The sequence below is a fragment of the Protobothrops mucrosquamatus genome, unplaced genomic scaffold, assembly GCF_001527695.2.
Source record: "Protobothrops mucrosquamatus isolate PMUCROS unplaced genomic scaffold, P.Mucros_1.0 scaffold226, whole genome shotgun sequence".
Classification (NCBI taxonomy): domain Eukaryota; kingdom Metazoa; phylum Chordata; class Lepidosauria; order Squamata; family Viperidae; genus Protobothrops; species Protobothrops mucrosquamatus.
This window is the reverse complement of record NW_015386577.1, coordinates 1,029,079-1,050,275: the sequence shown is the minus strand read 5'-3', so window position 1 is coordinate 1,050,275 and position 21,197 is coordinate 1,029,079. Positions and strand designations below refer to the sequence as shown.

Below are 21,197 nucleotides of genomic sequence, written 5' to 3'. Positions count from 1 at the left end.
TATTACTTTTACGTGTCCATAGATGCTGTATCTGAAGTACATGTTGCCAATAAATATGGAGATGATACAATCATAGAGAACACTCTACAGTTATTCTGCAGATCATTATCTATTTCCACATTTCTGTCACTAAATCTACTAGAATACCACCCTGGTTTTGTACCTCTCTTCAAAACAGACAGCTATAATTTTAAGACTGGCTAAAATAAAAGCTCAACTTCAAAGCAAACCAAGAGCTTACATGCCCTGATGAATCACTCCACCCTAAAACATTTTGTTTTCTTGGACGGTAGGGAATTTTTATTTTCAAACCCCAGCAGCATAATACTGTAGATCCAGAACGAGGAAGTCAATTCTGTTCCGAAGACATTCATTCTAAAGGTTGTAAGAACTGAATTAGTTACTGTAAATTAATTAGGGACCTACATTTGGTGAGTCCAGGGCAGGGGTAGGCAACCTTGGCTCTTTTATGACTTGTGGACTTCAACTCCCAGAATTCCTGAACCAGCTTGGGTGGCTCAGGAATTCTGGGAGTTGAAGTCCACGAGTCATAAAAGAGCCAAGGTTGCCTACCCCTGGTCCAGGGAGATGCACCTTCTCTGCTATGGGACCTACCCCCAAGATTAGATTAGCTGCATGCCTTTTGATATTCAGAAGCCCCCGAAGATCTGGTTATATTATCAGGCCTGAGGTTCTTGGGGAACCAAAGAAACATTGTTGGGTTGGCCATTCTTCTATTATTTGCCTTGGGTTTGTATATTTGTTTTTAGTTGTAGTATTTATTTTTTAATGTGGATTTTTGTATCTTTATATTTGTTGCTTTACTGATTATTGTACACCACCCAAAGTCACTTTAATAAATAAACAAATAATGTTCTTATATCTTTTAACAACACTGTTGATGAATCTGCAATGTATAATTCCAGATTTAACAGCATAATGTTCTGTATGCATGTAGCACTGTGATGAATCACTTCCTGCATGGTTTTTAAATCTTGAAACTTTTTTGCATGATATGCATTGGAAAATAAACAGACTGACTTTAAATGTTCCCGTATTTTTATTTGACCATTCTCATAGCATAGGAAATATATTCCTGTAGCATGTAGCATGGTTGTATTTGTGTAAAAAAAATAACAGGAAACAGTTTTGATTCACAGGAACATAGATAGAACTGGACAAGTAATAACCTTCCAAACAGATGCCAATTGATTCAGAATTAGAAAGAAGAGACCCAGTAATACTCTTCTGTTAGTTTTTGACTTATCTTTGATTAAAATGTTTCTATATATATCTTAACAGTTTTTAAAGTATAGGCTATGATCACATCTTATTTCTGAACATACTGTATTGGAAGAGAATATATGGGATTTTTTCAAAATACAATGATTTCCCCTGAATGATGAGGGATCAGGATCAGGGTGGTGATGGCAATAGTGCCAAAAAGCTGGGTTTTTTTTAAATGAATTCTGTGAATCTCTTCTTTAAGTGGCTTTCATATTTCAGGTGTACATTTTTAGAGTAACTATATGGGGCCAGCTTCTATTGAGCTACAAGTATTCTGGTGGGATGATCAGACACTGTGATTTTTCTCTCAAGGAATAACAAATTATTGGTTAAGAATGGTTTTTAAAATACGATGACTGTAAATCTAAGTTTTCTACACAAATGATGTATTGCTTTACATACTCCGTATTGTAAAGGAATGATAAACTATAGTTAATTTTATCATACTATGAAATATCTAAGCCATATATGAAAAGCTACTTGATTAATCATATATGCAGATTCGGGGTTCTTTTATTTGTGGGCAAATATTGCTGATTTAAATACTGCTGCAGGATATTATTATACTTTTACTAAAAGCCATTTATTCTGCCTTGCAACTTAAACAGGCGTTGAATATCGCTTGACTGCAATTCTGATTAATCCCAATGTTCTTGAAGCTACACCATTCATTGACAACTTGTCTGCAAAAAATACAGAATAAGCTGCATTGGCGACATTACCGTTTTTTTTGCCAGTTTGTTTCATGCCTCATTTGACAGGAAGGCTATGAAATTATACCCCTAACCAGCTCTACATTTTCAAAGCCAAGACCTCCAAATTAGCACATTTTGTGTGCAGTTTGTGAAGATGCCAGTGGTTAAAGTATTCTCTTTCTGCAGCCTTTAATTCTAACTCAGCCCTTTAGACCACCTCTTTGAAGACAAGGCAAACAGATGGTGATGAGCATATTGAGCACATGTTCACTTTGAAAATTTTATTTAGGCATATAAACACATAGAACAGGAAGCACGAATATCCTCAGTCAAGATCTTCAATCTTGAATGAAAGCAAGAGCAAATGATTTTTTTGCCTGAAAAACTTCCAGAGATGGAATGACATTTCCTAGATAAGATTATTACTTTTCCGAATTAAGGCAAAGTATTCAAGCTACTTGTATCAAGATAAAACTATTTTGCAGCTTCTCCAGAGATCAATTTTTATTTAAAGTCTCATTTAATTATGTAGTTGGAAAGCAGAAATGAAAGGTTGCATAATTATTTCACATTTCTTTCATTATAAATATATGACACACATATTTTGCTGCTTGAGTCAGCAGATATCAGCATGCATCTTATCATAAAACTGATTGCATGCAGAGGACAATTTAAAATTTTATTTTAAACAATAATAAAATTTGATTAGCACCTATACTCCTCATCGTCTTTTCTCTGATCAAAGAAGTCAGTTTAGCCTTCTCTATTTTGTTATTCAGTTTGTCAATCCTCTTGTGAAAATTAAATACTTTTTATATGACCATACCCTAATTCGTAGGATTTAAAGAGTAATATACAATTAAGACCAGAGGTCATTGTTTTGTGACTGATGGACAAACAGTTGGAAAAAAGTAATGGAACTTCTTTGTTTTTGTATGATAACTGCAGCCAGATATATTGAATGTACAAAGATAGAAAGACTCAGCAATTCTCACAATGGAGGAATGTTTGGTGAAGATTGTAGAACTTGATGAGAAGACTAAATTGACTTTTTTGATCAGAGAAAAGACAAGATCTATGTTTATTTGATGACTGAAAATCTCTTGTGGACTATTTGTGTAAAACAGAAAAATGAACTCATGGTTTATGGTATTGATGAATAGACAAGATAGATTACAGTAAAACGAGAGTTTTGTTGTAATTACAGAGTAAGAGATAGATTTATAACTGCACATAACTGCTGAAAAGAAGTCTGGAAGATACTTTGTATCTTTTTTCTTTACTTTCTGTTTTTCTTTTCTTTTTTATTGCACTTGTAGCTTTTCTCTTTGATTTTTGTTTTTCTTACTTTATAATAATTTGGATTAGTTTTTATCTTCCTTTTAAAATTTACATCAATATCTATTATTTATTTCTACCATGCAATGGAATACACTGCCCATGAAGTTACAGTTGGTCAAAGAACTGTTTTAATTCAATGAGCTTTTTGACTAGAGGAGGATTGTTTGGCGACTAATTTCATGGCTTTTTTCTCATTTCTTTTTTTGCCTTGTATTCTACCCCAGTCCTAGTGGCATACACAGTTGTAAATAAATATATCCAAATGTATTAAGTTTGACTTTTTAAAGATCATTCTTTATAAAATTGTTTTTTTTTCTATTAAATATTTCTGTGGATTCCTATTATAGAGGCTTAATCTTCCTCTGTTTTACAAAATCTGTATCAATTACTGTACCATATCTTTAAAGAATCTAAGGAAAAATAAATATCAATTAGAAAATTCTTTCTAGACTTAATATATGACTCAAAATATATGACTCAAAGCAAGCTAATTTTGATACAGCATATGGTGCAGTTTTCTCTTTTCCCTTTTCTTGCAACTTTGCTCATTTAAAAAAAAAAGCAAAACAAACTTTACCTGTAAAACAAACTTCGAGATTTCTCTTTCCATTTTTAACTAGACTATATTTCCAGGATAGAACTGGCAACTACTAGAAGCTAGTATTTATTGTAATTTTATATTAAATCAATAATGAGGAGCCTTAACACAGTAAATTAATTTTACTTGGAAAATCTGTTAAATAGCGCAGGACCTATGCCAGTGGTGGCGAACCTATGGCACGGGTGCCGGAGGTGGCACTCAGAGCCCTCTCTGTGGGCATGTGCGCCATCGCCCCAGTCCTAGGCCTTCAGCTGGGTTTTATAAAACCTTTTCGCTTTAGGCCTCCGCCGCTGTGTGCAAAAAAAAAAAAAAAAAAAAAGGTTCAATCAGTCAATTTCAACTTCTCGCAGGAAAAAAAAAGATCTTGCAAAGTTGGAATTAATTGATTGAACTTTTTAGTCCCACCCAGTCTGCCGTTACCACCGCAGCCACGCCCACCCAATGGGCCACACCTACCCGGCACCCGACAATGCATAAATGGGTTTTGGGTTGCAGTTTGGGCACTTGGTCTCTAAAAGGTTCACCATCACTGACCTATGCTTACCGGTAATAGCAATAGCACTTATATACCACTTCACAGTGCTTTACAGCCCTCTCTAAGAGGTTTACAGAGTCAACATATTGCCCCCAATAATCCGGGGCAATCTCTGAAGGATGGAAGGCTGAGTCAACCTTGAGCTGGTGAGACTCGAACTGTCAATCTATTGGCAGCTGGCAGTCAGCAGACGTAGCTTGCAGTACTGCATTCAAACCACTGCGCCAGTACATAATGAAATATGTAGCACACTAACAATTTATATATGCTAGTAAGTGCTATGAACATTTATGAGAAAGGGAATGACACCCTGAGGAACAGGTAGTTTTTCTTTAATAAAAAGAAAACAAAACCTATTGCTCTGGTATAATTACACAAAGCCTATGGAAGTCCTAAAGTATTAGGACTTTTAGTTGTGAGTTGAACGTGGAATATATGGAACTGCTGTGGTGACCTTAAATAAATGTGCACTCGTTTGATGTGGGCTTAAATTTACATGCTTATGTTGTACTTCCTCAAAAAAAAAATGCAGCCAAAAGTCCAAGGTGATTTGCAAGTTTTCCTTTTGATTAAATTGGACCACAAGTAAACATAAGAACTTTTGCAAAAAGTTAAGGAAACATACAGCAATTGCACCTAGTCTATCTTTCAGCTGCTGCATATTGTGCAAAATCTCTTTTAAAAGGCTCTGAAGGAAACTGTCAGTGATTTAAGGAATGTGATGTAAGGAAAGTTTTGATCTTTGCTGCAATGAAATACAGAATCATTTTTTGTAATATTGATTCTGCTCAGGCACTGTATGGTAACCAGAGGAAGGACTGACATTTGGTAGGTTCCCTCAAGAATATCTGAAGGTCCGTGCATAAATTTTCAGACTTCATAAAACAAATAAAAATAACACTGCATCTAGATCTCTTTTGTGAAAGTGTCTAGACCACAGGTGTCAAACCCGTGGCGTCACGTGACGTGTTGCGACATTATTGCAACTTTTTTTGCATTGCCGGAGCTGGGGTGGGTGTTGCCTCCGTATGATGCAACTGGCCGGCAGTTTGACACCCCTGATCTAGACAAAAAAGATCAGGAATAAGTAATATAATCTTCTGCATTTGCGAAGTTTTACTATGAGATTCTGTAAGAGTTGGAAACAATTTTGGCAATTGTTATTTATGTATTCAAAACATCTGTATGTCACTTTTTTTAAAAAAAAATCTTGAAGTAGCTAAAGATCCCAGAACCAATCAAAGGTTCTCAAGCAAAAGGTAGAAAATTTGAAACTTGGATTGGAAGCACTATTAGAAGAACATATTGTGAATGACCTAAAAATTCATGTTCGTGTAATACTTATGAAAATAAATTGGTTTCTACTGAGGCCAAAGGCAGAGGTTCACTAATAGGGGGTTGGCAGCACACATCCATTAATATTTTAAATTAACTTAAATCGTCACTCATGAGTTACGCTATGCTGTATGCCCACTCTGCTATTTCATCTGAAATTTAATTTCACAACGTATAGACAGATTTAACCATAGTTTCAATTGGGAAAATGTGACCATTCTATACCAAGCCAAGTCTAAAAACGCCAGGGAATTTCTAGAAGCCTGGCACTCTGACAAACCAGCCATCAATAGACACATAGACATTAACACCATCTATAGACTATGCAAAAGAGACTATCACCCAGCCCAAAAAGGAAAAAAAGACCCAAACACTTCTCCACCCAGCAATCAGCACCCAGATCCCCATAGATTAACTCCAAGGTTAACATTAGACCAACAATCAAGTAAACAATACCCCAATCAAGAAACTGCCGAAGAAGCCAACAGCAAACAGCCCAATCAAAGAATCTCTACCCACCACCAATACTGACAGGCAAGCCACTGGAACAGGGGTCTTCAAACATGGCCCTTTTATGACTTGTGGACTTCAACTCCCAGAATTCCTCAGCCAGCATGCCTGGCTGAGGAATTCTGGGAGTTGAAGTCCACAAGTCATGAAAGGGCCAAGTTTGAAGACCACTGCACTAGAATATAAACTGACAGCAAACAGCACTCCTTACTAGCATCGATAATGTTACCTAGTTCGGGTAATGAAACCTCTGCAAGAAAAAAAACCAAGCTCAGAGAGCACCAAGGACCCCTCACGTCAACTTTGAGCTACAAATATTCTCCTTTATTAGTATCACCTGAAATTGGCAGCAATACTGTGTTTATGCTCCAGAAGCTGGAACATTATTGATTCTCAATGTAGGAATGCAGTTTGGTGGTCTATGTGGCTACAACCACAATCACTATTCCCTCCTGCAACCAGGCACAGATCCCAGGCTTGTTCCAAACACACATAAAAAACTCCGCAGAATTCCATGTTTGGATGATAGATAGAACAAACCACAGCACAACCGGTTGTAGTTCATTAGCTACACTGAAATGTTGGAGCAGCCAGTGGGCCATCTTACAGCAACCAGCAGTGGCAAACTTTGGTCCTGGCACTTAAAGTTCACACATAACCTAGATGGAAAGCTGGCTTACAGTGCAATGTTCTTCTGATCTATGGTCTTTGGATCAGACAGAAGAAATTAATCTGTATTCTATGGAAAGTTACTGAAGAGTTCAAAGTCAAATGCCTTGGCTCTGAACATGTGTCGTTTTATACTTTTTTGCTGGCATTATCCAGACATTTTTACTTATTTAGGAAATGTGTAACTCAATTTAAATTATAATACTTTCAAAGCTGGAGCAGAAATAAATTAAAACAATAAAAGCATATGACGGTTAAATATTATGCAAGATAACAGGAACAGTAATTCATTCATAACTGTTACTGACACACCAACAAAATGTAGGATTAAAAAAATAAATCTTCAGTTGATACCAACAACTGGGAAGTGGAACTCAATATTGAAGGACCCTTTACTGTGCTACTGAAAATGAAGTGTTGTCAAAGGAGCATTGCCATGTTATTTTCAGGGCACTTACATAAAGAAAATGGCAGCAGGTCCAAGATCCCAAAACTGCATGGAATTAGATGAGTGTTTTTCAATGTAACCAACTTTGAGATGTGTAGACTTTGTCTCCCAGAATTCCATAACCAGCATATTGGCCAAGAAATTCTGGGACTGGAAGTCCACACATTTGAAAGTTGCCTAGTTTGAAAAACACAGAATTAGATTGTTGTCTATGTGCTCTCTTCATATACAGTACTAAAGGGTAAATCTTCATCTAATTTCCCAAAAAATATTGAGTCACTTAATTCGTGAGGTCACCTGAAGATTGATCAATTCTAATGTATGTTAGCTGAGATTATATTTCACTGTTTTGCATATCCTGAATCAGGAGGACTAAATTCTAAGTTTACATATCTGAGTAGGAGCTATATAATTGCATAATCCCTCTTCCAATGCTTTCTGTTTTACTGAGGCTATTCCACTTGGATGCATGAAAACAGGATTAGGCAACAACTAAATTTCTTTTTTTCAGTACGCCTCCAACTCTCTCCTTGCCACCTATGAAGCAGGGTAAGAATTTCACATTATGATCAAGCTGCTAGACAAGACAACTACTGTATTTAGAAACAAACACAAATATCTAACACAGATATACAGGGCTGCATAGCAATTTGAATTCAAAGGAAAGCCAGGAGAAGATAAGATCTTGACAAGGGCTATGGGCACACCCACAGATGCTCTGAATCACAGTTTTAAGTCTTCAAATCTGGTTCTTGGAACTACCTTATTATTTAGTTAGTTGCTGCTGTTTATTAGCTTCTGTCTTCCAGACAAGTAACACCTATCACAAGCTCTCTCTCTCTCTCTCTTTTTTTTTGCAAAAGTTACCACAAAGAATAGAACCTCTGCTTATCCAGAATGCGCCTTTGAGATTTCCAACAACAGCACCAAATGTAGCATTCCAAAAGCACATGAGATTTTTTTCCCCCCAACTACATTTCAATAAGCATTTTATAATCTAATAATACGAGAGGAAAAATGACTCCAAAGTTGTGTATAGCTGACTGGAATTCAGACATCTGTTCTGATTAAAAAGCTTCCTGAGTGGGGTCCTCCAGCCCACTAGAAATATTTAGCTTTTAACTCAATTAAAACAATATAAGACAGGTTTTATTCTTTCCAACCTGCAACTGGAATTGATGCGCTAGCTTTTTCTGGGGTTGTCTTAGAATGAGAACCAAATTTTACAGTACCATCTTATTGTTCATAACACACACACACCCTGCAAACAAACTCAGGAGGTGTGGCAGTGGTAAGAAGAGATTACTCTGAAACAGAATGGAAACAAGAGTACAGAAGTAGCAAAAGAAGTAAACAGCAGAAAGAATCTCCTTTCCCAACATCATCCACATCTTGAGCAATTATTGAGTGGAACAAGACCACCTGGTCCTGTTTTCAGCAGCTGGCCTTCCTTCCAAGACTGTCATGGCTCATTTAGATAGCATAGCACATTTTTTTTCTAAAGGATTATTCTCGGGGATCTTGGCATTCAAAACATAATGAGATACACTCATGTTAAAAAAAAAAATCTTTATAACATAACTGCTAGTCACATTTTTCAGAATTTGGTTTTTTTGAACGACATGGAACAAACAGCGTATTAAATGGGGAGTATAAACTACATGGAATATTAAAACAAGCTGCACTAATCTCAGATGCTGAGAAAGCTATGGACAATTTGAATTGGCAATTTCTCTTTAAAGCTTTGGAAGATGCTTTGATGAGAACTTTATTCAAGGAATCAAGTAGTATATATATCTCAAATGGGGTTGAATGGTGATTTGACTAAACCACTGTCAAAATGTATTGGGAAATTTCAAATATTTGTTGAAAATTTAACCAATCTGAGGGTACATTTTTAAAATCTTTGGAAAACATATAAGAAAGCTAGAAAAAGTGAAGGTTTAAATAAGAACAATAAACTAGCATTTCCTTCTATAAACAAGCAACAATTAGGGTGCAAAGACAGGCATTTCTCTCCAATATTTTCTAAGTTCTTAAAAACTGATATATAAACAGATCATGTTAAATGCAAATTTTATCATGTAAATGAGCAATTTTAACATGATAGATCCACTTGCAGTATCAGATTATACAGTATTCATCTCTGTAACTTCAAACCCTTTTTTAAATTGTGCCTTAATTTCTCTCTCCTGTCCTTCAATACAACAACAATAAAAAGCAAGGGAGCCGATGAGAACAGAGACATACTAACAAGAAAGTAGAATATAAACAACAGCCTACAAAACCAAAATCATTGTTACCTTTGCCAATAAAATTCTTCTCTTCAAGGATGGTTAAACAATTAAAATTATCTTTAATGAGCTGCTGGTAGCACTATCCAATCCAGCTCCTGAAATCCTCAAAATATTAACTTCCACAATAAATTAAGTGGATTTGATTCTAAGTATATAGCAATTAATAAGCAATTTAAAAGAAGAATCCATAAAAACTGTATATTTGCTTCCTTCGTAGCTGCAATGCTAACTTATCCTTGCTATCAGCAGCCATTTTATCTAGGTGAGAATTTGATAATTTAAAATGACTGAGAAGGTGTATCTGGATAAAAATGATTATCTGCATCTATTTGAGCCAGGGTTTTGTGCAAAGTTCAATCCTACTAGTCCTAGTAGATCTCTTGATGTCTTGATAGTACAGATCTCGGTGTATCTGGGCTTTGGGAAAACTATTTTGCAGTGATTCTTGCCAGACCACATCCAGAAGATGTTGCTAGGAGATTCTTGATTGACACCTAAGTTGTTGACGCATATTATTTAATATCTATGTAAAACTAATGGAAGTTTGACTTAGGCTTTGGAATGGATGTTATCAGTATCCTGACCGGCTTAAGGTTGACTCAGCCTTCCATCCTTCTGAGGTTGGTAAAATGAGAACCCAGACTGTTAGGGGCAATATGTTGATGTTGCAAATCACTCATAGAGTGCTGTAAAGTACTGTAGAGTGGTATATAAGTCTCCATGCTATGATACCCAACTCTATTGTTCCTTACCAACTAATTCTAAGGATGTAAATAGCATTCTTGACTATTACATTAAGTTTAAAAATAGTCTGTTTAAGAGTGAACAAGCAGAAATTAAATCCAGACAAGAGAGATGCCTTGATAAATAGGAAAATGGACAACAATATTTGAATGAACTAAAGATTAAGACTATTAGGAGTAAAAGGGAGGAATATAAAGTTGGTTTATTTGGTCAAAGTTAAAACAAGGTATCTTACTTCTGGGAATCCTTAATGGACCTTCTGTTGACACAAGAACTAAAAAGAGATGATTTATGGATTTGTTTATAGATGACAATTGGGGTTGGAGATGAAGAAATAAATCTTGTAACTTTGGAGGCAGTGAAGAGTTGCTAAATTTGTTTATACTTATGATGACAATTGGAAGTCACTTCTTTATTTTATCTGTCATTGTATTCCTATTTTTTTTCTTTTCCTTTTTATTCTTTCCATTTTTTCTTTTACTATTTTCATATAAAACTATAATATATATGTATGTATGTATGTATGTATGTATATATATATATATATATATATAGAGAGAGAGAGAGAGAGAGAGAGAGAGTTTTTATTATATAGTTTTATATATGTATGTATATGTATATACAGTACATATATGTATATATTGAACTAAATAATTTATTGTAATTTCAAATAAGGACTAATCCAAATAATTCTATCTATGTATAAGAATGCATATGGTGCTGGGAGAAAAAAATATACTTCTGTCAGGATATTCTCTATTTTTATACATAACTCCACTTATAAAAAGTTGCCATTACAATTGAAGACAACAAATATTTAAGTAAAAAGTCATCAATAATGTGAAAAGGAGTTAACCAATGCATCCTTAAAGGAAAAGTCAGAATGGAATATTAAGGGAAACAAAGACATACTTCATCTCTAGCACCTCCTCCAAGTGCTTCCTCCGCTCAGCCCGCAAGTTGGTTAAATGGGTTTCCTTCTCAGCCAGAGACTGCTGAGTAGAGGACAGCTTTGCTTTCATAGATTCCAGTTCTTGTTTTACTTTCTCCATAGCCATCATCAACTCTTCTACCTAAGGAATTTAAGAATGATAAAGAGGAAGAAGAGAGAAAGTATGTGATTATGAAACAATATTTGCCATTCACCAGAGCTATAGCGTGATGGAAAAAAATATCGCAAATGGTCAATTTATCCCTGTTGAAATAACATAATTAGTCTAAAATAACATATATTGATACTATTATAAATTACAGACAGCACTTCTTTATTACACATGTGTCTATTCACTGTCGGGTTTTGATTTATAATCATTGATAATAAATCTTTTATGCCCTACCTTCATTAAAATGTGTAGAAAAGTTACATTACAAAATTTTAATTACAAAGCCAATATTCTTAATTTCCGCATCTCAACAAAACGGTACTACCACATTCTCAAATACATTAAAATAACTCTCCTATGCATATTCAGAATATTTGAATAGATCTTTCTTGCTCAGAGCAAAAATGTAGTTTATATGAAATGAAGGTTGTTCTGTAACTAATTGAAAATTTTTGTATTTATGCTGGAACTCTATTCCATTTTGCTTATTTCTATGGTTTTATTAAAGGCAGTAGACAGAACCATCTTATTTATCTATCAGCTCTTGAACCATCTTGGACCTCGCTGGACCATCAGGACAGAATGTCTGATGCAGTTCAAAATAAATTGCAAGGAAGAGTAGATTGCTAAAGGAGAAACATACCAGCATACATTAGTCTGAAGAAATCAAAAACAGAATGATAAAAAGACAACCCTTTCCTTATCCAACTAAAGCTAAAACCAATAAAAGAAAGGTAGATATGGAAGAAGATTTACTCAGAGGCAAATTTATTTGTCCAGACTCTTCCTAGAGCCGGGATGATTTCAGTAGGACAGAACCACAGATATCCCTGATGTCTTTCTCATTAATGTCACACTGCAGAGAGCAACGTGAAACAACAGTTCTTGTGAAATACCATCTCCTATTGCAGTGATGGCGAACCTTTTAGAGACTGAGTGCACAAACTGCAACCCAAAACCCACTTACGCATTGTCGAGTGCCAGGTGGGTGTGGCCCATTGGCTGGGTGTGGCCCATTGGGTGGGCGTGGCTGCGGTGGTAACGGCAGACTGGGTGGGACTAAAAAGTTCAATCAATCAATTCCATCTTTGCAAGATCTTTTTTTTTCCCACGAGAAGTTGAAATTGACTGATTGAACCTTTTTTTTTTTTTTTGCACACAGCGGCGGAGGCCTAAAGCAAAAAGGTTTTATAAAACCCAGCTGAAGGCCTAGGACTGGGGCGACGGCGCGCCTGCCCACAGAGACGGCTCTGAGTGCCGCCTCCGGCACCCGTGCCATAGGTTCGCCACCACTGTCCTATTGGGAAAGGCAAAGATGGGATGAAGTGAGAACCATTATTGCAGCACACTGAAGCAACGGCTCTCCAGCAGTCCTGTTTGTCTATGCTCTCACTTTCCTGGAAAATGAATAAAAGGAAAAACCTCACAGAATTATCACAAGTGAATAGAAAAAGCAAGTTAAGTTCGATTTGCAGGCCAGAGATTTTTAACTGTATTGCCAAATTATATTGCTTGCTGTAACAATATCCTATCACTAGTGGAACGCATGCCACCAAAGAATTTGTTTATTTATTCATTGTTTAAAAGATTTCTTTGCCACCCGTTTGAAAACACAACTATGGGTGGCTTATAACGCCAGTAAAACCCTCAAACCATAAAACATACAACCATAACATTGTTGATTTAAATCCTGCCCTCCATCCCTGGCTTCCTGAAATCCTCCAGATCTGCTCTAGAAGGATTTCTTTTTAAACAGATTTGAGGGGCAGTTTCAGGGAGAGGGAAGGGGAAAGACAGTATGAATTCCAGCTTCAGGAGATTTGCTCACATAGCAACAAACTTAGTTTAATATTTTTTTTTCTCTTCTGTTTAATCATATCTTATTCTGGAGATTGCCTGGACTAGTCCTTGCAGTTTTCTTTGGCAAGGTTTTTCGGAAGCGGTTTGCCATTCTCTCCTTCCTAGGTTTGAGAGAAAATGACTGGTACAAGGTCACCCAGTTGGCTTTGCGATCAGTTCCCAATCTGATGCCTTAAGCACCAGGCCAAATTGTCTCATCTGTTTAATGATATCTTTAGTTTAATAGCACCCAATATTTACTTAGTTCTGTTTCAAAATATCCCAAGTCAGGGTAGAGGATTCAGCTGAATAATTCACTCAACCCTTTCTTAGCTCTATGACTATATTCAGTACAACTCCACCCCCTCAAAACACCCCCTCAAAATATAGCAATAGACTTATATACCGCTTCATAGTGCTTTACAGTCCTCTCTAAGCAGTTTATAGAGTCAGCATATTGCCCCCCAAGTATCTGGGTCCTCATTTTACCCATCTCGGAAGAATGAAAGACTGAGACAACCTTGAGCGGGTGAGAATCAAACTATAATTATAACTATAATAGAATTGAAAGCTTAACTCATCCCAGTCAAATCTCTCCTCTTTAAAATGATTGGTGAAAATATTTTCCCATTAAATTGCTAACATTCTATGATTCACTAAGATTTACAAACCTCAAAACCCAATGCTAAGTATTTTTTTTCTCTTCTGGCCATCCCCCAAACTTTAACATATAGTACACAAACCTCAGTTTCAGATTATGGCAATTATTCAACAATAAGAAGCAAAGCATGTTGAAATATTATCTCTCAGACTATAAAGCATTTGTTAAGAGCAGAAGTAGAAGGTGTTTATGCATTGATTTAAAAACCACAGATATTGGAGTATTCAATAAGCCCGGCAAAATACACTAATCTTACTATGGGGGCAAAACTATGACATGAATCATGGGGAAAAAGAACCCTAAAATCTTTTCCTCACTAAAAAAAAAAAGGAAACCATTCTTCAAATCTATCTACCTTTTCAGACTTGAAGAGAAGAATTAGCTGTTGCAGCTTGTTAGGCGATGAAAAAGAGAGATTAAAAAAAAAGACAATAAACTGGCACCAAATACTGCAACCAATAAGAAGGTTTCTATCCCTCCCTGCATCTGGACCTCTACGTAAATGAAATTGTCTGTTTAAGTAAAGCAACTGTTTGATTTAACTCCTAATACTGAAACGTTTACTTAAATAAAAATAATTCCTGTATGCAAAGTCAGAAACTTGATATGAAGTTGGTAAGCGGATTGATAGGTATGTTGGCAAACTGAAAGACTGTTGTTAACGCTTCAAAATATTTTCAATTCTTAATCAGCTCTAGTCCTTCAAAGTAAAACTTGATTTAGAGAACTAAATCAACTTAATAATTATTGTCAATAAAAAAACCCCGGAACATAGTCTAAAACACCAAGAACACCCCAAAAAGCAGCAGAACACATCCCAAAACCCACTGCCTGTCTAATTTGTTGGGACATCTTTTTTAAAAAAGAAGGATGCTCTAGATGTCTCTTTTTATTTCCTGTTCTTTACTGTGTTCTCCTCCAGTGAATTTACCCATGTCTGAGCCGGTAGACCCCTCTTCTGCATCAGATGATTAATTTACATATCAATGATAATTTGTTAACACTGTTTGAGTTTTCTCAGCCTTATAGTACACTGTGGATAGTGATATAGGATGGGAGGAAGCATATGTAATAGATTAATCTATGGGAGTACTTTGGTTAGATAAATCTCAGTACAGAGTTATATCAGAAGATAATTTTAAAAAAAATCTATGAACAAAATTTAGATAGAGCTGTGGTGAAAAGATTAACAGCATTTAAACACTGAAGACCGAAATAGTGAAGATAGGTTTGAAGACTATCTTTTAAACAGCTATTTTACATTATGGCTTATTTGAAGTAAAGTTGTTAGAAGAATCTTAAATATAAAAACTGGACTTTGATGCAATACTCATGAAAAATGTTGCATTTATGTTATTCCTGATGTATTGTCAGCCATATCAATTTGAATGTGCTGTCAAGAGCTTTTAAAAGAAGCATGGCTTGGAGAAGAGAAAGCTGAAGATTTGTACAGTGAGGGAAAAAAGTATTTGATCCCCTGCTGATTTTGTACGTTTGCCCACTGATGAAGAAATGATCAGTCTATAATTTTAATGGTAGATTTATTTTAACAGTGAGACAGAATAACAACAAAAAAATCCAGAAAAACTTTCAAAAAAGTTATAAATTGATTTTCATTTTAATGAGTGAAATAAGTATTTGATCCCCTATCAATCAGCAAGATTTCTGGCTCCCAGGTGTCTTTTATACAGGTAACGAGCTGAGATTAGGAGTGCTCTCTTAAAGGGAGTGCTCCTAATCTCAGCTTCTTACCTGTATAAAAGACACCTGTCCACAGAAGCAATCAATCAATCAGATTCCAAACTCTCCACCATGGCCAAGACCAAAGAGCTGTCCAAGGATGTGAGGGACAATATTGTAGACCTACACAAGGCTGGAATGGGCTACAAGATTATCACCAAGCAGCTTGGTGAGAAGGTGACAACAACTGGTGCGATTATTCACAAATGGAAGAAACACAAAATAACTGTCAATCTCCCTTGGTCTGAGGCTCCATACAAGATCTCACCTCTTGGAGTTTCAATGATCATGAGAACGGTGAGGAATCAGCACAGAACTACACGCGAGGAACTTGTCAATAATCTCAAGGCAGCTGGGACCATAGTCACCAAGAAAACAATTGGTAACACGCTACGCCGTGAAGGACTGAAATCCTACAGCACCTGCAAGGTCCCCTGCTCAAGAAAGCACATGTACAGGCCCGTCTGAAGTTTATCAATGAACATCTGAATGATTCAGAGGACAACTGGGTGAAAGTGTGGCCAGATGAGACCAAAATCGAGCTATTTGGCACCAACTCAACTCGCCGTGTTAGGAGAAGGAGGAATGCTGCCTGTGACCCCAAGAATACCATCCCCACTGTCAAACATGGAGGTGGAAACATTATGCTTTGGCGGTGTTTTTCTGCTAAGGGGACAGGGCAACTTCACCGCATCAAAGGGATAATAGACGGGGCATATACTGTCAAATCTTGGGTGAGAACCTCCTTCCCTCAGCCAGGGTATTGAAAATGGGTCATGGATGGGTATTCCAGCATGACAATGACCCAAAACACACGGCCAAGGCAACAAAGGAGTGGCTCAAAAAGAAGCACATTAAGGTCCTGGAGTGGCCTAGCCAGTCTCCAGACCTTAATCCCATAGAAAATCTGTGGAAGGAGCTGAAGGTTTGAGCTGCCAAACATCAGCCTCAAAACCTTAATGACTTGGAGAGGATCTGCAAAGAGGAGTGGGACAAAATCCCTCCTGAGATGTGCGCAAACTGGTGGCCAACTACAACAAATGTCTGACCTCTGTGATTGCCAACAAGGATTTTGCCACCAAGTACTAAGTCATGTTTTGCAAAGGGGCCAAATACTTAATTCACTCATTAAAATGCAAATCAATTTATAACTTTTTTGAAATGCGTTTTTCTGGATTTTTGTTGTTGTTATTCTGTCTCTCACTGTTAAAATAAACCTACCATTAAAATTATAGACTGATCATTTCTTTGTCAGTGGGCAAATGTACAAAATCAGCAGGGGATCAAATACTTTCCCCCCCTCACTGTAGATTTGCTAGTCTTTTGTTGGCAGGGTCTCTCCATTTTTCCAGAAAAGTAAAGAAGATGAGCTGTCACATCCTAGGGCTATATTTACAGGAAAGACTCCTAAAAGCCCACATCAACATTCAGAAATGTTATTTTGTGTCTCTTTTCTAGTCCTCTATGGCTAAAATTCTCAAGTAAAAAAAAGGAAAAACAAAGTATTGATGACAATAATCATATTTATGGAAAATGTTTTTCAGGGCCTTCTGGAGAAAGGTATGGCAAACTGAAAACAGACTCAACGACTGCAGCAGAGATCAAAAAACTAATGAGAAGACCAGTTCCTTGGAACTTCTCTAGATAAGAAGACGATTGGAGATACCCATACATTCACAAAATATTGTGAGAAGATAAACGGGTATCACTTTGGTGGGAAAAGACCTAGCTGCATCCGTGTGTGTAGTATACACACGCAGATACGTGTGTGCGTGAGCACACACACCACACACACACACAGACCTGACTATAGTATTACAGTAGTCATCTCTGAGAATATTATGGTACACCACCAATACATGCCTACTTCATGTTGCACATTCAATACAAATGCCATGATATTGTTCTGAATTGTCTGTACAGGCTGGGGACCGGAAATACTGTTTTGCAGAGGTTTCATCCCTTCTTGAAAGAACATATCTGATTACTATTATTGCGCAAGGCAAGATCAAACTAACTCCTTTGGTTACTTCACGGTATTCATTTTCTTCTCTTTTATTTAACAACTACATGAATTACTGGGAGAAATCATATGTTGGTTTGGCTTCAGTAACATCAGTATGCTTCAGTAACATCAATATGTCAATGATTCCTAGCTTGGTCTCCAGGCCAAAGAAGCAATGAACAGGAAGTCCCGACCACTGCTTGGAAACTGTGAGGGACTAGGTGAAATAAAACAGATTGTGTTTGAATTCAAGCAAGACGGCTCTCATTAGTACAGAAACTCTCTAGTTCCATGGAAATCCCATCAACAGTTGTGGAACTTCCCCAGAAAGAGCCAGTGGGTGATCCAGGGTATTCCTTGGACCTATGACACCTGCTGGAGCAGCAGGTGAAAGTCACAGCAAGCAAAACCTTTGGCTAGACAAAGAGATATGTAATGGGGCTACTTTCAAAGATGACCTGAAAACTGCAGCTGGCTCAAGACACAGCTGCTAGCTAGGGAAGTTGCTGACCTCATCCTCTTTGGATTACATTGCATTGGAGTTGCATTTTGGGGGTGGGGATAGTGGTCAAGATTAAAGCAAAAAACCCTCATTTCTCCTTTGAATACAATGTTCTATTTATATGTGGAAAAATGCACTTTGTGAGGTTTATTTTGATAGCTGATAGCTATAGTTTTAGAGAAAAAATATTCAAACAACATATGTATGAAAGGGATCTGACCTCATAACCATTCTTAAGATCTACTGTAGACATGTCAAACTTGCGACGTCATGTGATGTCATGCGACGTATCAGAGCTTTCCCCCCATTGTCGGCAATTGGGTGGGCGTGGTTTCCTGGTGATGTGTCCAACCTGCGGGCCGGCAGTCTGACACCCCTGATCTACTGTGTTCTTAGGTCTACTGTAGTTGCAGTCTTTATTGCAGTAAAGAGAAAAGGTTCAGATTCTATCTTTTTGAAACAATTTCCTGATGCTCTGCATCCTCCTCCTGTCCTTCCTCCTCTCCACTCTGCTTTATTTGTCATGCTAGCTGTACCTGTCATATTTTTCACTTTATTTATTCGGTTCATTCTCTCCACCTTACAGTCTTAAACATTATTTATGTGGTTTAGTTCAGGAGTAGTCAATCTGGCAGCTTTTAAATATTTTGGGCAATAATATTTCTAAACAAAGACCATGCTGTTAGCCATTTATAAAAATTACAGTGTAACAGTGCTCAAGAACAATATATTAACACATTCTTAAAATAAAGTTGATTTTGCCTGCTTCTTATATAGTAAAATGTGATGGCATTACTGAGAAGGGTTATTTTCAGGGTTAAAATGTATATATGGGGGAAAAATTAATTATACATCACATTGTTTAACATATTGTTTATTTATATTACCCATATTAACCTGAAATATCAATACCAGTGACCATAAGCATGCAGACCTGTTTTTCAGCTTGTGTCCTGGCTGATTCTTCTTGAGCTAATACCATTTCCCGTTCTGCAGTTATTTGTACACTCTCTCTCAGTGCTTCTTCTAGCTCCTCAATTCGATCATCCTTCTTATGCAAACTATCCTGGAAAATGATAGGACACCAGATGAAGTAGCTTCTAGAGCAAATAAATCAAGTGCTAGGTCACCCACAGGGGAGTTTCTAGCAATGGAATTCCACAAAGTTAAGTTTTCACACAGAAGAAAATCCCAGATGTAAAATGAAGGAAGAGCTGGAGTAAATCCATAGCCAAGACAAAAGTTAGCAAATTGAGATGAGCAGTAGCAGTGCAATTAGTGTTAAGACAGCTAAAGACTGGTAGGTAGTTTTTTGTGCAAAAGCACATCTTCACATGCAATTCAGGTTAGTAGGCAGAAGATGTAGATGTACAGCAAGCATTACCCTTTTTTTCCAGGTACCCTCAATCTGACAGTTAAAAAGCAAGAAATCAGAAGAAGCATGAGTTGTAGTAAATGACTTAAGAAAAACTGTCTTTTTAAAAAAAAATAATACTGAGATCTCTCAACATACTTTCATATAAAGATAACTGATTCCCTTGAAAAAAAATCAGATGAAAATCTGAAAACAAAGGAATCAACAAGTTGTATTCGAAAAATTCTGTACTATGTGACTAGGAAAATAATCTTCTCATAATAAAACATATGTTTATAGATCAAAAAGATACATTAAATATTCATTTAGTGTCTGAAAATATAACCAACTAGAGATGTTTAATCAAATCGGAAAATGTGAAATGCCTTATAGCAGATGTTGGATCTTTTTCTGCTTCTGAATTTGTAAACAAGAAACAGTTGCCTTTCCTAGCTGTATACCTTCCTTTTGCTGGTCTATGATTGTAATAAAAGATTTGATTGATTTGCTCTTATGATAAAATGATCATCTACCAAGTGCTTTGGATTCTGCCAATTATATGACAGGACCATTTCATAACTGTAGAATCCTACACAACATTGTAATTACCATGAATGGTATTTATATCAGGACCTGCTAGGCTTTTTGGAATGAAAGATACCTACAATGTGATGATAAGAGTGATACTGCTAGTTGTGTGAAATATACAGGCTCAAAAAACAGTATTAAGATAGGGAAACACTTATGTGGCAATAGTGGAGCATAAAGACTTGATTTTAAATGAAGGGAAATGGAAAATGTTAGGATGTGTTTTAAAGAGAATCTGTCAAATCTGGAATTCCTGACCATTTTGCAAATTAAAGCCTGGTACCAGTTTCTAAATTCTGTTAACAGCAAATAATAAAAATGCTATTTACCTTTGAGGAAACGGCTGGCAAAAATATACATATTAACATAAAATTGGAGATAAAAATCCAAGTATTGGAAGAAACGCATTCCTACATGTAATTTTTTGTTTCTTTTTTTAAATGGGAAACTTGTAAGAAAATAGAATACAATGAAAAAATAAAACCGAACTAGAAAGCTTTGTTCCTTTCCTAGTTACTAGTAATGGATGTGTATTAAGAAAGACAAGATCAGAATGCAACATGAATCTAACAGATAAAAAATGTTCATATCAGAATACTCCACCAACCAAGATGATCACTGAATGACCTTCATGGAGCAACTAGTATGGCGTCAAGAATACTAGTTCTTTTATGCCTTCTTCAGCTTTGTTGACTACATTCTTATAACTCTGCTAAAAGCCTTAGAATTATAGTCAGTCTGTAAAAGACAGTCCTAGAAAATTATAGTATGCTGTTTGTTCTAACTACATAGACAGGAAAAATACTTATTAGGTTGTCTACCTTATATCACATTCAGAATCTTTAGTTGTTATCTTCAGTTCTGCAAAGAATTGTTTATCCAAGTACAATACCTCTGAACAATTATGTAGAAACATGAGGGGGGAAAAAAGCATAGCTATCTA

At 36.4% G+C, this 21,197-nt stretch overlaps 1 protein-coding gene across 2 annotated transcripts in view; it reads right to left on the bottom strand.

The window, feature by feature from the left end:
- Nucleotides 1-21,197, bottom strand: part of ERC1 (ELKS/RAB6-interacting/CAST family member 1) — a 125,245-nt gene that overhangs the window by 49,295 nt on the left and 54,753 nt on the right. For both annotated transcript variants that reach the window (XM_015814174.1, XM_015814175.1), the window contains 2 exons: nt 19,247-19,378; nt 11,375-11,535 (listed from right to left, as the gene is read on the bottom strand). In XM_015814174.1, the coding sequence (XP_015669660.1) occupies nt 11,375-11,535; nt 19,247-19,378 (293 nt within the window). The remainder of the gene's footprint in view (nt 1-11,374; nt 11,536-19,246; nt 19,379-21,197) is intronic.